The sequence below is a fragment of the Apaloderma vittatum genome, unplaced genomic scaffold (assembly GCF_000703405.1).
Source record: "Apaloderma vittatum isolate BGI_N311 unplaced genomic scaffold, ASM70340v1 scaffold4338, whole genome shotgun sequence".
NCBI classification, from domain to species: Eukaryota; Metazoa; Chordata; class Aves; order Trogoniformes; family Trogonidae; genus Apaloderma; species Apaloderma vittatum.
This window is the reverse complement of record NW_009728870.1, coordinates 17,652-34,647: the sequence shown is the minus strand read 5'-3', so window position 1 is coordinate 34,647 and position 16,996 is coordinate 17,652. Positions and strand designations below refer to the sequence as shown.

The 16,996-nt window shown below is 40.3% G+C and overlaps 2 protein-coding genes across 2 annotated transcripts; both read left to right on the top strand.

Moving 5' to 3' along the window:
- The first annotated feature begins 1,581 nt into the window (after positions 1-1,581).
- LOC104277553 (fatty acid-binding protein, adipocyte-like) lies at positions 1,582-4,729 on the top strand. Its single transcript, XM_009874220.1, has 4 exons — positions 1,582-1,728; positions 3,002-3,174; positions 3,397-3,498; positions 4,497-4,729. The coding sequence occupies exons 1-4, from the start codon at positions 1,656-1,658 to the stop codon at positions 4,545-4,547; spliced, it is 399 nt and encodes a 132-aa protein (XP_009872522.1). The 5' UTR covers positions 1,582-1,655; the 3' UTR covers positions 4,548-4,729.
- A 7,059-nt stretch (positions 4,730-11,788) lies between these two features.
- PMP2 (peripheral myelin protein 2) lies at positions 11,789-15,795 on the top strand. Its single transcript, XM_009874219.1, has 4 exons — positions 11,789-11,936; positions 13,652-13,824; positions 14,078-14,179; positions 15,548-15,795. Exons 1-4 carry the CDS (start codon positions 11,864-11,866, stop codon positions 15,626-15,628), a joined length of 429 nt encoding a protein of 142 aa, XP_009872521.1. The 5' UTR covers positions 11,789-11,863; the 3' UTR covers positions 15,629-15,795.
- The last annotated feature ends 1,201 nt before the right edge of the window (positions 15,796-16,996 follow it).

Below are 16,996 nucleotides of genomic sequence, written 5' to 3'. Positions count from 1 at the left end.
AGCAAGTCAACCCACAAGCTGCTCACACTTGGTGTAGTGTATCTTGAGCCATTTAAAAAACCCCCAGAATTATGACACAAACTTGAGGACCCCTCAGAATTTCCTTTTAAAGAGGACCTGAGTATGTGATACTCTGAGAAAAAGAGATGGCTTTGGGAGTGCTTATAGCAGCCCTCACCATTGTGGAAGTCACAGAGGAGCTGGAGTCAGACTTTTCACAGCAGTGAATGGTGGGAGGTTCAGACAGGAGATAAGAAGACCCTTTTGCCTGCGAGGACAGGGCTGAACAGGGGTGCAGCTTGCCCAGGGAGGTTCTGCTGTGTCCGTCCTTGGAGGTTTCCAAGTCCCAACAGGGCACAGTCCTGAGCCTGGTCTGAGCTTACGGCTGGCCCTACCGGATCGGGAGGCTGTGCTAGAGACTTCCTGACCTCTCTTCCCTTCCAAATTTCCCTGTCGTCTTACAATGCTCTGTAAATAATTTCTCTATACTGTTGTAACTTACAAAGTCAACAACTACGAACATATGCGGACGAACATATTAGATGCCTAACAACCAGCAGAGTATTTCCAGGAAATCCAGCTAAGGAGAATGGCAGGGGCTGGAATCTGCCCTTATTAGCTGCTTTTTGCCTTTAGAATAGCATGCTACAGCCAAAACTAAAGTCTAAGAAAATGCTTGACTGTTTTCTGATACATTTTTTTATTTTATTTGAGCTATGACAGGGTTTAGAGTATCAATCAAGATGGACATCATTATGCCAGTCATGTACACATTATGCCAGTCATGTACCTTTTTGCCTCAAAAAGCTTACTACCTAAACAGTGTGAACAGAAAACTAGTGAAGTGTCTAGGGACATTTGGTGAGTCGATACTGAAGCCCAGCTTTATGCCATAGCCAGTCATAATGCTAGTTGTTGGGGACAGAGGTCTTCAGAAAGCACAGGAGCAAAAGGGACAGGAAATATCTGTTTTGTTACTTTGCTTTTCATAGAGCCCTATATCCCCTCTGCATCACATAAAAGCAGAATACAGACCTGTAGGTCAACTGATTCATGTGGTGCAACAATAAGAAGATCCAAATCAAAGAAGCGGTTTTATTGCCTTACCCTTCTAAAGCCACCAGCACTCCCTCTTTCTGCCCCAAACGCAATTCTTCATATAATTCTGTGCCTCTCCAAAGAAAATTTCTGACAGCAGGGATGCAGAAAGCAAATTAAATTATCCCAATGAGCCTTGCAAATCTTGCAAATCTGTTTGACGTGGCAGAATGAAACAAATGAAAAGAGTATGGGAGAAAACACAACCCTTTTGAGGGTTGAGCCTACTTGTTTCTTCTAAAAGACAATATGATTTAATTATTTGCCTTTAAGGTGGAGTGTTCCTGAATGACAGAAATAATTAAATAAAAACAAGATGGTGATCTTTGTGCTAGTAAGGGCATATGAATAATAACACTATGACCTACTGGCAAAGGAGGGGTAGATGAGGAAGGAAAACACCGACCATTGCAAGTCCCTCTTCATTGGTCATCCTAGAGCATCATGTGGCCAAGGCTCCTTTTTAAAAATAACTCCTGATCTCCTGGAGCTCATAGGATCCTTCTGTCCTACATTTCTACTTGATCCTGTGGAGGACCTCTCTCTAGCCTGACAAGATGTGTGACCAATTTGTGGGCACTTGGAAGCTCCTTTCTAGTGAAAACTTTGAGGACTATATGAAAGAGCTGGGTGAGAATTGTTGTATCTGGGACAGGGAATGAATGCTGATTTTGAACTTTATTCCTTGCTTTTTCTGGCTATGCTGTTTACTAAGTGGGTTTTAGTCCAACTATTTTGATCAGGTGGTCTTGAACTGAGCTAATTGATGATTTGAATTAGTGGTGTCAAATTCCTATAATGTAGGAAAAACCTTGATTGGGAGAAATAGTTTCAGGTAAGGCAAGTCTAGGCGTGCCTGCTAGTAGTGTTATAAATGAAAGCAAAATATGTTACCGTGATATTTTGTGTGTATTAGCTTTTATACTTGGGCTTACAAAGTGGTGTAATGCTAGAATGCAGCAAGCTTCTCTCTGTCTAAAAGCAACACACCTAAACTTCTTTATATTGCTACTGGACTAGGAGACAGATTAATTGTTATGGCTATCGTACTGAACGAAACTCTGTAGCTGCTTCCAGTGAATATTAACACAGAAATATGCACGCAGATACTTGCAAAAGATTTGAGGGATAACACTCTGCTCTAAAGGTGCAAACTTCTTGCTTAGGATTAAAATCGGGCTTTACAGGGTTTCCACATCCTTTTAGTGTGAAGGTACTGTGGGCTAATGTGCTGTGATTGAATCGGTACATGATAAAAGCTGAGGTTTTATTTGGAGATTAGGGGTAAAAGACTCCCTGAGACTCATGTCTCAGTTTTCTGTGAGACTCTTACACTCCTAATCTTTACCCTAGATTTCACTCAGGTCGTAACTATTGCCAACTATTTCTTAATCATTTCCTTTTATTCAGCCTAGCCACTGATAAACATAAAAAGTGGTGGTTTTGTTTTTGTTTTTTGTTTTCCCTTGTTTGTTTGGTTTTGTCACTTAGAAACTGTCACATATTTCTGCTTATTAGCTTTTAGATATGGTTAACATACAAGTTAGTGTACAAACCACTGTGGTTATTTTGAACAAGTGTGTGTGCAAATATCTGGCATTAAAATCTTGTCTCAGTCTTCAGAATACTGCTTTTACTATTCTGACAATGACAGAGCAGAGAATTTCCTGACCTCATCCCAACCTATATATATATATAGGTCTATATATATAGGTCTGTAACGACACCAAGCTAGTGAGATGTTACAAAGAAACCTCTGGAACATAGAATTAACTTAAAAATTCAGAAGGTAACAGGGAAATCAGCACTGAAGGGTTTTGTCTTTTGGGTTTTTTTTCCAACAAATAAGAGAAAAAACATAGAGTAAAGATAAAAATTTAATAGTGCCCCATCTTACTCGCAGGTGTGGGTTTTGCTACCAGGAAAATGGCTGGTGTGGCCAAGCCCAATGTAACTATCAGCATCAATGGTGATGTGATAACCATCAAAACAGAAAGTACCTTAAAAAATACAGAGGTCTCTTTCAAGCTGGGTGAGGAGTTTGATGAGACCACAGCAGATGACAGAAAAACAAAGGTGAGTCCAAACCCGGCACTTTCCAAATACATCTTGCAAAAGGGATGTGGGAGCAGGAGGACGGAGTTGTGGCTTTGACATCCAGTGCAGAAATGCTGCCTTCAGAGGTGCTCTGGGTGCTCTGTGCTTCAATGCTGTTTGGACATGGAGGCAGTCTTCTCTTTGGCCCAGAGCACCGTGATGAAACAGCCATGTTATGCTTTATCTTTTTTTCTGTGGTAGAACGTCATAACCCTAGACAACGGCATACTGAACCAGGTGCAGAAGTGGGATGGAAAAGAGACTCTCATTAAGAGAAAAGTGGTGGATGGGAACCTGGTGGTGGTGAGTTCATTTTTGTTACTTAATCACTGAATTCATTGTGCAGAATTCACTTTTGGCAGATGTATTATACTGGATTCAGATCTGGGGAGTGAAAGCATCTTAAAGGGTTCTGTGTAATTGGGGAGAAGTTTCTGAGTGAGTCTGGACTATATATTAAAAGTGTAATGCTGTTAAACGGTATGGAGGTGCCTGTTCTCCATCCATAGCAAGATATGATTTGGAAAGTTCTGGACGGTAGAAGGAAGCATTAACAAAGTCCATGTTAAGAGCATCCACTCTGTGCTGATGCAAAATACTCCTCTTAATGTCCAGTAGAGACTCATTTGTGATCTGTGGGAAATGTACTATGGATCACCAACAACTGTGTCAATAGTAAGATGTTATAGCAAAAAAAAAAGAAAAAAAAAAGAAACCTTTACCCAGGCTCTGTTGATGTTGATGTTACCTGGTCAGAGTATTGTGGCTGGTGCTAGTGAAGCCCACCTGCAGTTCGGGACCTCCCAGCATGGCTCTCCAGATTTAGGAAAGATACTTTGAAGAATCTGGGAGGGAACTAAAACTGTATTCATAAAATACAGCTGAGATTCCTACAAGCCCCAAAACAATATACACACACGTAAAATCCATGCAGAGTTCTGCCCTCCCCTAGAGAAAAATAATATGTCCATAAATTTAATATTTAAATTGCTTTGGATAGAGACCAGAGGAGAGAAAATAGAAATAGTTTTTAATAACAACTTCATTAAGAAAGGTTGAACAAAACAGTTTGATCTGAGAGAAAAATAGATGAGGACAGAGCCTAACATGCAGAGGCTGACACCAGGAGCTGCAAGGCTGAAGGCTGTGTAGGACACTGTGTGAGTGGGTGTGCGTATGTGTTGTGCACACATGTGTGAAGAAGACAAGCCACAGCTGCGAAAGGTGAAAGGAAAAAAGTCTAATGACTAACAAATATTTAGTGAGAGTTAAAAGCTAGTTAAATTTGTCTTTATTTCCAGGAATGCACCATGAATAACGTTACCTGCAAAAGAGTTTATGAGAAAGCATGAAGAAGCCATCTTCACACAGGACTAATGCTTAAAGCTGGAGAAAACAAACCTGACTGAAGGAAAAAAACTCCACCAAACTGTTTTAAAGAGAACTGTACGTTTTACAGATATATCCCAAAACAGTTACATGCAGCTAGTACAACTTGTTGTGGCTACTCAATAAAATGTTCAGCTTTCTACAACCTGTTCTTGCACTGGAGTTTGTCAAAAATGGGTTTGTGGGGGGATGCAACATGGGAAGGGGTGCTGTGTGGCAAAGCATTGCATGAGAGCTAATACCACAGTTAGCATCTGTGACCCATCTCTCTGGAGAGAGGATCAGAGACTCATGGTTTAAGCCCAGCCAGCAACTAAGCATCACACAGCTGCTTGCTCAGTCCTCCCTGCTCCCAGTGGGACTGGGAGGACAACTGGGTGGTGGTGGGGAGGGAGGGTGAGTAAAACTCACGAATTGAGATAAGAACCATTTAGCAACAGAATCACCCCAAAAGTAATGAAGAGAAATATAATGAAAAAGAATATAAGAAAAAGAGAGAAAAACAAATCTCAAGAAAAGACAAGCGATGCACAATGCAACTGCTCACCACTTGCTGACCAATGCCCAACCAGTCCCTGTGCAGCGATGGACATCCCCCCAGCCAGCTCCCCCCAGTTTATATATTGAGGGTGACATCCTGTGGTGTGGAATATCCCCCTGCCTAGTTTGGGTCGGCTGTCCTGTTCTTGTGCACCTGCTCGCTGACAGAGCATGGGAAACTGAAAAGTGCCTGACGTAGGATAAGCACTACTTAGCAACAGCTAAAACGTCAGTGTGTTATCAAACTTTTTCTCACCCCAAATCCAAACCACAGCACTGTACCAGCTACTAGGAAGAAACTATCACAGCCACAACCAAGACAGAGACGATCCAGTGAGTGGCACTTGTGTGACAGTGATGGATGTAGACCTGGACAGAAAAACATCGTCTGGTGAGCACTATGGGGGGGCTGCCACTGCAGGAAGTCTGTGCCCGACAGGGTTGGTAACAGGGCTGCTGTTCATGGCCTCGAGCAAAGGGTGTTGTTCCTGGGGCAGGGAGGATGGTGATTACTGTGGATCCCCAGCATTGGCTTCCAACATGAGCAGAACCAGGCACCTCCTCCTCACACAAATGCTGGCAATTTTAAACCTAGGGATCATCTGAAGTGGTTTGATCTTGTCCTCTTTCACCTGAAGTGTGAAATTATAGTTGCTGTAGTTCTCAGGTGTGATTGTTTTGTTAATGTCCCTTTTTTTTAACATCTCTTTTTGTCCTAGATTAGTCAAAAAGTCGTAAATCAAGAATCGTAACTTAAAAAGGACTCTCAGGCTCACCAAAAGCCTGTAAAGGTTTGCTAGTGGTACAACCTCCTTGATTTCCTATATATATTTTCTTCATTTTCTAGCTCATAAGTTTAGATCAGTCTTGAGAGTACATGCAAAGCACTTTGGACATCATGTTTTTCAACTCTTCTTATTCTCAAACTACTTTCTTCTACTGCCCTTAGGCCTGGCTTCCTATTTCAAAACTTAATGTTTACAGAAGTCCTGATTTCTACACCTGGCCTGGTAGCCTGGTATAAACCTGAACAAGAAGAGTGAAAATATGTGCAGTAACCACAAAATGGGGAAATGAGCATATCTCGAGCTTTGCAATCAAGATCTGTGAACTAAATTTCACTTACTCCTGACATTCCTGAGGTCAGCTGTCAGAGGCGACAATGCTGAGTCCCTATGGCCAGCAGCAGAGTCCTCATGCACTTGAACTTTCCTCTGATGACTCAAACTGTTCCCAAGTTTCTGCACTATTAATACAACTGGAGAAGGGAAAAGGAAAAAAGGGTTTCTACACTCTGGGCAAACTAAGGAGCCATTTAAAAGCAGTTCCAGAAGATTAACGGCAAGTTCTGTAGAAAATGTTAAAAAGGCCATGAACAAACAGCTCCTGTGCTTTTAGCTTGGCTTCATTCATTATGAAACCTCACCAGCTTAAAGAACAGTAGTTCCATAGGGAAAAGAAATATGCTTCAGATTACTCCATATGTACAATACTAAACCTACTTAGCACTTAAACCAAAATCATGTACAAAAGCCCGGATAAAACTATGATTTAGTGGCAGAAAACCTATATGGGAGAGATGATTAAAAGAAACAGCAACATTGACTTAAATAAGCTATATATAGTTGTCATAATTAAATATATCCCATTGGCCACAGATATGGAAATACTATATTTCAGAGGTCAAATTTCCAATATTCCAATATTCATATAGCAGATTTTATTTTACAGAAATCTTACATTCTTAATAAAGTCTGTAGATCCAATTGTAACATTCACAGCCGGATTTTTCATAGAATCATAGAATCACAAAGTGTTACAGGTTGGAAGGGACCTCTAGAGCTCATCTAGTCCAACGCCCCTGCCAGAGCAGGGTCCCCTAGGGCAGCCACACAGGAACGCATCCAGGTGGGTTTTGAAAGCCTTCAGAGAGGGAGCCTCCACAACTTCTCTGGGCAGCCTGTGCCAGTGCTCTGTTACTGTCACACTGAAGAAGTTTTTCCTGATTTTGAGGTGGAATTTCCTATGTTCTAGCTTATATCCATTATTCCTCATCCTATTACTGGGCACCACTAAAAAGAGACTGGGTCCTTCCTCTTGACACCCATCTCTCAGATATTTATATACACTCTTCTGAAAGCATCGCCATTTATTTCAGTGGCTGGTGAATGACTTCAGACTTTGTGAGTGAATCACTTCAACCTTTGGAAATTTCAATTAACTGACATTCTGTCTATAAACTTTAACAGGACCATCAACGTAATGAATTGTTAGTGATGCTTTTGTTACAATATGACTGAAATTTATTCTCTGAAGAAGGCCTAGATGTATTCTCTAAAAATGGTAGCATCCTAGTGACATCTTGAATAAATTGAGATAATTCCTCTGTGGCGAATAGAGACGTGTTGTCAGACCGTGATGGAGGTGATAGCACACATTTCTAAGGGGTAAAGGCATATCAGTGTCTTGTCCTTGCCTGCAGACCAGCAGGGGTCCCCTCTCTTTTCTGTAGTGCTGAAATGTTCTCCAGAAACCAGAAGCCATCCCATAGCATTCTTCTCTGAAAAGGGAGGATTTCACCAAAGCTCCTACAAACCCCTCGAGCAACACATGTATTGCAGCAAGCACCTTTGGATATTGAGATCTTCGTCCATTAGCGTATTTGCTCACTTCTCCTTTACAGGTTTTTCAGGCAACAACAGGGAAAGGAGACTCGTACTCACAGATTTTTAGCAGCTCAGGAGGAAGATGAAGCAAGCCTTATTCTGAGCTTTGACCATTCTGTTATATTCCTGATTTTCTTGTAACTCTTTGTTTCCACTGCAAGGATCCTGCAACGCTTTTGTATCCTGACTGGTCGAATGAGGTATGTGCCCAGCTCTGCAGCCTGCCCCAAGCTGCCACCCATTCCCTCAGCCCCAGCAGCCTTGATCTGGTCTTATGGGATGCCCCAGACATGGAAAAAAGATCCTGTTTGCACCCTCCAATGTAGCTATTGGGAAGAAGTACACTACTGACTTCATGTTCGGAGTTGACCCCTCAGTTCCACCGAGTTAGTTAAAACATTCTTGGTGTCCTCACAGCAATGCAGGCATTTGACCTCTGTTCTCTGCTTTTATTTCTGTTTTCTTCATTAGTCTCCTAGGAATTTACTTCAGACTTTTTTTGGTGCTGAATTTGCCCAGATCATACTTCCTTTAAAGAAACTGACATAAATTTACTTTTTGTCTTTCTTTAAAAAGCATATTTACATTTTTAGCTCACTATTTTTATCAATGTTTATTTCCAGTGCTTCTTCACAACCTCCAAGTGCATTGATTTTAAATCCTATTTTCCCTTAACCATAAGAAGAAAAAGGGAATTGGATCTTCTTCATCACATGTACTCACAACCCTTGACAGTTTTTTCCCTTTAAACTTGAAGAAAAAGTTGTTTTCCACAGATATTATTTCTACTGAGATATAACTCCCTGTTTTTCTTCTTTCTAGACTGTAAGACCTTTAAATGAAAGTACTGCTTTTTCCTAGTGACAAAGAGATAGATGGTAGCAATGTCAACATTGTTTGAGACTGCTTAAGACTGGGGTTTTGTCTGTATAAATAATTCTTTGTCACTTTTGTTCTTAAGGTTACTGGTACTGCAGTATAACTGTTGTATTCTGACTAATTTGCTCTTCTTGAATTTCTTTGGGACTGATTTTACAATGACCCAATCATCTTCTACTTCCCAAAAGCGCTAGCCTTGTCTTGTTAAAGTGCGTTTATATGAATAAGACAATTAAATGAAAGAACAAAGAATGCCTGAGGAGCAACGGTAGAATATTTCCATATTATTTCTTGAGAAATAATGGATAGTTTCACTTGGGATGAGTTTTCTCATTTCCAGAGACTGGATAAAAGAGCTAGCTATTTTTTACGCAAAATGTGATATAATGTATCTCTGTTTTAAAAGAGCTTTGAGTAGAAAACACCTTCAAAGATTGGCATTTATTTACATAATGCAGATGCATCATCTGCTTCCCACTGTGGAGGAGAAGAGTTCTTTACTTTGTTTTCATTTTTGATTACTCTAGACTTTGCCTCCCCACACTGCACCATGACTGGACCTGAGCAGTAACGGGAAGTTCTGCTCAACTTACGCTTGCTGATGTTATGACTGATGGGAAAAAAAACCATTTTGCACATACAACCAAAATTTGTGACCTGAGAATTTCTTATTTCCCCACAACCACAATCTAATCCAAAGACTACAGTATTTACAATATTTTCACTGCTCAGGCTGCATTAGTTTCCTGTTTAAGCATATTCCCCTTCTTGCATATGGCAGCATTCAAGAAAAGACCGAAATCTCGCCCTCCTTGGCCCAGCATGAACTCTGTCTCAGTCTTTATACACCAAACACAGAAAGTTCTGTCCCATGATCTACAATCACAGTGTCCCTCCACCCTTACAACAGAGAGCTGAAAAGTCTCTACAAGTGGTAAAGCTTAATCATGCAAAAAAGACAAACAGCCAACTATTATTCACATAAGTAGGAAAGAAGCCATCTAATCCTTTCATGTTGTAAGTAATAGTTTTCTCCAGGAAGATGGCTTAGGAAGGGGAAGGACCAAATTACAGTTGATGTGGTCTTACACTAAATAGTTTTGGATAGTTTAGGGTGTCTTGAACTGCAATGTTTTTGAATTCATGCCTGTCAAATATACATATGGTTTATGGGTTCTTTGTGTGTGGTTTATATGAACCACAAGAAAATAGTTATAAATGTAGTTTTTAAAATACAGTTTTGAATGTTCAAGTTTTTTGGACTTTCAAGCTCAGATTTGGAAAAGACACCCTAGGGGTCCTGGTGGACACCAAGGTGAATATGACCCAACAATGTGCCCTTGTGGCCAAGAAGGTGAGTGGTGTCCTGGGCTGCGTTAGTAGCAGTGTTGCAGGTTGAGGGATAACCTGTACGCAGCAATGGTGAGGTTACATCTAGAATGAGGATCCAGTTCTGTGCTCCCCAGTACAAGGGAGATGCAGATCAAGGGAGGTTGTGGAGTCTCTTCATGAGTAAAGGGAAACTGGAAGAAATTTGACAATAGTAGCACACATTTGAATGTGATGCCTTGTTTGACTGCACTGCCTTAAATCTGCCCTTATCTTTATGACAGATCAACTATCCACGTGCAGAAAGGCAAAAAAAGGGCAGTATATGACCTTTTCCCAACCCAGTAAAAGTACTCACCTCTCATCACATGACTTTGAATGGAGAGAAAGCCCTTTAATGGCTCAGCTTATGCTCATGCCATTCATCTGCCAAGCGCAAGAGCTGATCTCCACTGATGCACTGAGCTTCTGAACAAGCCCTGTTGTGGAAGAAGGGAGGCAACTAAGTCTGGCTGCTGCTTCTCTTTGTGGTGCTGCCTGGGGTATGCATAGGGAAGAACCCACAGCTTGGAATCATTGCTCTGATGCAGAGGAAGAAAACAGAACAGTATAATTCAGCATTGTCTTTAAATGACGAAACTCTCCCTAGTGAATAATGATAGGACAAGAGGGAATAGGTTCAAGTTGTACCAGGGGAAGTTTAGATTGGATATTAGGAAAAAACATCTTCACCAAAAGGGTGGTGAAGCATTGGAATGGGTTGCCAAAGGAGGTGTTTGAGTCACCATTCCTGGATGTGTTTAAAAACAGCTGGATGTGGCACTTCAGGAGATGGTTTAGTGTTAGGGTGGTGCAGGGCTGTAGGTTGGACTTGATGATCTTAAGGTCCTTCCCAACCTTGATGTTTCTGTGATTCTATGATTCTAAACACACAGACCCTTTTCTGAATGGATCATCAAGGTAAAATAAACAAAAAAACCCCGCTATGTACAGAAGCATCTTGACAGCTCCTCTCCAAAATCTACATGGTGCTGATTTACCTGGCTAGAACACAGGTGAAAATAATGCTCTCTACAGCTTCCTGAGGAGGGGAAGTGGAGAAGAAGGTGCTGACCTCTGCTTCCTGGCATCCAGTGAAAGGAAATAAGAAGAGTTCAAAGCTGCTCAAGGGGAGGTTAAACTGACCATTAGGAAGCATTTTCTTACCAAGAGATTGATCAAACACTGGAACAGGTTTCCTAGAGAGGTGGTGGATGCCCCAGGTCTCAGTGCTAAAGAGGCATTTGGACAATGACCTTAACAGGCTTTGACTTTTGTTCAGCCCTGAAGTGATCGGGCAGTTGGATCAAGTGATTGTTATAGGTCCCTTCCAACTGAAATATTCTATTCCATTCCATTCCATTCCATTCCATTCCATTCCATTCCATTCCATTCCATTCCACTGTATGAATGGCATTAGGAGGACATCAGAGCTGGATTTCATATGGATGCAATGCTCTTGTGCTTGGTGGCTCTGTGATGCTGAGACCCCACCACAGCATCGCCCGACTACTCTGTGGATGCAGTGGTAACTTCACCTCCCTGTCCCCACGCACCCCACAGTATCCTGATCTATTCAGCGGAAGAAGCTGAGGCAGGCGTCACCCAGAGCCCTGGTACTGACGCGGCTGCCTTGGACAAGGTGCACATTGTCTTGCCCTGACACTGCTCTGCTATTGGCCCATTCTGATTACTGCAGGGACAGGGCATCTTTAAAAGGAGGCCAAGAAGGTCTGAGTCAGGCACATAATCTCCCTGACTCCCACCAAGAGCTGCTGTGGCCACTGCCTCTCTGTGCAGGACCACTGTCTCACAAAGCCTATACGATGTGTAACCGATTTGTGGGAACCTGGAAACTCATCTCCAGTGAAAATTTTGATGACTATATGAAAGAATTAGGTGAGAAATGTTTGATTATTATTATTATTTATTGACATTTTTAAGACGTTTTGGTTTTAAGTAAGTTTTCTTTGGGAATATTTCATCTTCAGTTTTGCTCATGGATGATGCCCTCTTCCCAGCCACATTAATTACTTTTCTAGCATAGTGTAATTTGTTTCCTTAGACATCTAAAATGAAAAATACACAAAGGTATGTGCTGAACTGCTGTAATAAATTTACTTCTGCCTAACTGGACTGACCCAATCTAATTTGTTTTTCTATAGGAACTGTGGAGTCACAGCACTTTTTTATGTTTCTCTTGATTCTACCATTAAACTCGTGACTTGTGATAATTTACAATATATAATGGAACTGTGGTCTCATGACACTTTGGTTTCGGAGGACTAACTCCTATGAATAAATCTATCTGTTACTGGAGAATGCCAGGAATGTAACAAATTAGGCATTGTTTCTCATTTTAATGCTGGCTTCATTCCTATACAGCAAGTGCACAGAAAGTAGCTACAGCATTGCTTTTGCTGTATAAGTGATTCACTGAGACACTGATTCCCTTTATTTGTAATGCTAAACTGAATAACAAAAGAATTACAGTTAGTTAATTAACCAGAGTAAATGTGGAATGAAAGTCCAGCTACAGATATTCTTCTGAAGGTCTGAACAGAATTGTTTAGTATAGAATAATTACTGCAAATAGCGTTATACTTTAAAAATAACTTTGTGTTCAAATAACTTTGTCTTGCAATAACCCTCTGAGAGAGAGTTAACACTCCTTCCTTGATATGTGTAAAAATTCTAGTCTCATGGTTTCAATATTCCCTTCCTGTAAAAGATTTTATTGCTGAATAACTCCTATAGGGAAAATCATGTTTACCAACAGAATTTTTGACTTTATGATTTATTGTTTCAGTCTTATGGTTTTACCACATCGTTGTTTCATTCTCATTCCAAAATTTTTGTACTCCTTTTGGTACCATTTTCAACAACCTGACACTTTTATATGGATCTTTTCATCTAGGCATGGCATAGCATAGCATTAACAAAGGCAATAAGTACAGTTATCCTCTTTCTGCTTTTATAAAACAGCAATACATTGCCCTCATGCTAATTTGCTCCAGTCCTCACAACTTGTAGACAACGAATCAGAGAGTAAAACATTAGGCAATATAAAAGGCTTTTGAGATGGGATTTTCCTTGAATGTTTTTTGTACTTTCCACTGAGATTTAGATGTAAGGATCCTTAAAGGATGTTAGTAGCAACCTAGGAATCTGCGGTATGTTTTAATGAATAAGCACCATCATATTGGCAGTTTAGTATCCAGTTGATTCTATGCAGCTGGTTAACAAACATGCAGATTCTCCGATTTGTCAAGATGGTTTTTTAAGATTCTTGGAAGCTTTTATGAGAAATAGACTTTTCCTCTGAATTTTTCTACCCATCCTGTCTCTACATAAATTCATGCAAGTTTGTAACTATCTATGTTTCTTCCTAGCTAAACGTACACAAGTGTATATCTTTATTTTTGGCTGAAAGTGCACTCTCTCAATGGGAACTGCCTCAGCCTCTGAATGCAGTACTTACACAGTGGAAGAGTTAAGTGTCTCATCTGAATCAGGCATTAGAGTATTCAAGAAGAAACTGTTCAGGATACTGAATTTGGTTTAGTATTGAACCTTTGCTAGAATGTAATGATAGTTTTGTTTCTTATTTCTAGGAGTGGGCTTAGCTACCCGGAAACTAGGCGGCCTGGCAAAACCTGATGTTATCATCAGTATGAAAGGGGACATAGTAACCATCAGAACTGAAAGCACCTTCAAAAATACAACGATCTCTTTCAAACTGGGCCAGCAGTTTGATGAAACAACAGCAGATGACCGAAAAGTCAAGGTAAGGGGCTTGTCATCTCTGAGTTGTCTTGACATCCTAGAAGAGCTCCAGGAGTTTCTCCTACTCCATTCACGCTCTATGCATCCTCCAAACTATTCAAAGATAACACTGGAAGAAGAAAGAACTTCTGAAATTAATGTTAATGAATGTGTCATTAGCCAAGAATGAGGATCTTGCTGAATGTAAAGCAAATTACTACTCTAATCTCCAAAGCTCAGGCTGCAGTTTGACATTCTTCTCTTGGCTTTTGCAGAGCATTATAACCTTGGAGAAAGGGGCATTGGTGCAAGTGCAGAAGTGGAATGGCAAGGAGACCACAATAAAGAGAAGATTGGTTGATGGGAAAATGGTGGTGGTAAGTTCACGCTCCTTGTATGCTGATAAAGGTCAAGGGGATGCAGCACTAGGTTTGTTTCTGTCCAAATAGATTGCTAGTTTTGGCTTTCTCTCTGGTTTATGAAACAAATTAAGAGGGAGAAAAAGAGAACCAAGCTTAGGAACCAAGCTGGAAGGAACTAGATATTGTTCCACACAGCAAATTGTCTTTTAAGTAACTATATAGTCAGAGCTGCCACAAATTGAGCGTATAGTTACTGCTTTCAAGATTTTTATTCTCAACTCTCAAAGAAATGAGATTTTCAAATAGGAGAAACCAGTAAAATGCAAATAAAAGTTTGCAAGTTAGGTATTGCTGTCCCTGGAATGGCTCTTCCCTTTTTCCTGTCTTTGGAATAAAGTCTGTCTACCTTAGAAGACTGATTTTACACCTTTTCAGACCTCTATTTCCACTGAAGTCCATCAGTTTACAGATTTCTCTTTGATTTTTCTGCATGAGCATATTTTAGGGACCCTGGGTATAAGGGTAACTACTAAAATTAGGATTTCACTTTTGAATTACAGTACTTTGTTCATTAAAGTGTTTAAAGACTGGAGCCAAACTAATTTTGCTGACTTGCTTGAAATCATCAGCACTGCATCTTTACAGGCTAGCTTGTTCAAACTACTCTTATACATTTGGAAGAGTGATTTGCTTTTGCATCTCCTCATAGTTGCATTTCTGTGTAAATTTTTTCTAATTTTTTTTTTCTCTGAAAAGCAGAGAGGTAGGGTCCCTCTTCCACTGGCATCCTGCCATCTGCCCCTTGCTTCAAACAGATTTATGGAGGACGCCTTGTCTTTTGCAGACCTGTGACATCTTTTTTTAATGTCCCACTGCCTCTGTCACATGCATCCTGTGGCTGTGAGTCAACAGGAGCTGCTGAAGGACACTGGGCCAAAAGGGTCAGGAGAAATATTTTTTGACTCATAAGTGCAAAGTTTTTTAGGCAAGAAGCCTGATTGCTGAAGTACCAGACTATTTCTACTTCCACTAAAAAAAAAAATGCATTAAATTGAAAGTGTTTGTGGGCCGTGGCATAATAAAGTAGGTGAGGCTGATATTTCTGCCAAGCCAGCAATAATACCAAGGAAAGTAAATTTGTTTATGAAAGCTGAGCCTAATTTTGCAATTCATTTGTCATTATATGCCACTTAATTAAGTCCAAAGATGTTAAAATAAAACCCACTCTTTTTGCAATACAAAATTGGCTTTACTTTTTGCTCTAAAAATTATGTAAAAATGTAAAACACGGCATTTGGATTTTGACTGACTTCAGAGGTTAATGCAGCAGACACATCTGCTGTCAGCACAAAGTTTTTATTAATTTTCTCCTTTGTGCCTTAGGAGTGTGCCATGAAAGGAGTTGTCTGCACTAGAGTTTGTGAAGAAATTCCCTCTCTGCACCAGACTGGGACTGGCGCTTAAAACTTGGATTAGTTCAGTCACCAAAGCCTCATGCACTGTGTTTCTTTATTTTCTTTTTTCCTTTTATTGGGAAAATGACTACACTATAATTTGATATTTCACAGCCATAGTGTAACTAATCCAGAGTATTGTGGTGATCCAATAAAAGCTTCTCAACACATAAAACAGCGTGTTTGTCTCCACATGAATGATTTAAGTTTTCTGTCTTGGGTGCTGTCATCTTCTCTGGTTTTTTCTGTCTATATAAGTGGTCAGATTACTTCTGAGTAAGATTGTGAAACACAGGCCATCTGCCTCTGATAGTTAACACTGCTTTCTTGATATGTGTAAAAATTATAATCTTATGGTTTCAATATTCCTTTCCTGTAAAAGATTTTATTGCTATATAGTTCCTATAGGGAAAATTATATTTACCAACAGAATTTTTGAGTTTCTGTATGATTTATTTTTTCAGCCTTATGGTTTTACCATATCATCATTTCATTCTCATCCCAAAAAGTTTATGCTTCTTTTCATACCACTTTCGACAACTTGGGACTTATTTGGAAGAGAACAGCTACTGGAGGAAAAAAGTATCAGAATATATTCTATGTTTCTCTGCTGAGAGCTCTTGACTTGTGAAATGAAGCAGATATGAATGAACTCCAGAAATTTTAAGGCTAGAGAGCTTCGTTTTGAAAGTGATCAGCAATCCACTCTACTTCTAGCAGAGCATTTAAGCATGTGCTTAATGTTAAGCACACAAAGGAAATTTCATTTGATAGAGTTTGCTGGCAAGCCCAGCTGAGTAGCTAAGCTGTTCATTCCCACCATTGCACTTAGTCTGCTTCTCACTAAGGAAAGAAACAAACCAGACCCAGACTTCTGGAAATCAGTTTAATCAAAAAGCACTGTAGCAGCTTATTAATTTTAGCCCATGTTCAGTAACACCACAACATTCATGCTAACCACATCAGTATTTCACCCCTTGTCGTTGCCTCCACGCCATCCTGCCAGGCTCTCCCTGCCTTCTCTGTGGGGTTAAAACAACTGTGAGCGGCACGTGTGTTTATTTTGGCTTGTTAGGAGCTGCAGTGCTGGTGTGAACCTTTGCCTGCTGGTTTTACAGTCAAGAATGCAAATTCTCAGGGCTAAGAGAGATCCTGAGCATCAGAATCTAAATTGGTGTGGCCAAGTAGATAGCTAAGAGACGGATATCATATGTGAAAGCAAAATATAAAGGTGACCTTTCTTCTCTATCCATCACTGGAAAACTAAAGACTGGGTCTGGCTTGGGATATACTTTTATGTAGATGCAAACTAACTGAAGGCAGCTGCCAGAGGCAAACAGGATGAATCCTAGAAAATATGAGCTGTGAGAGAAGGCTG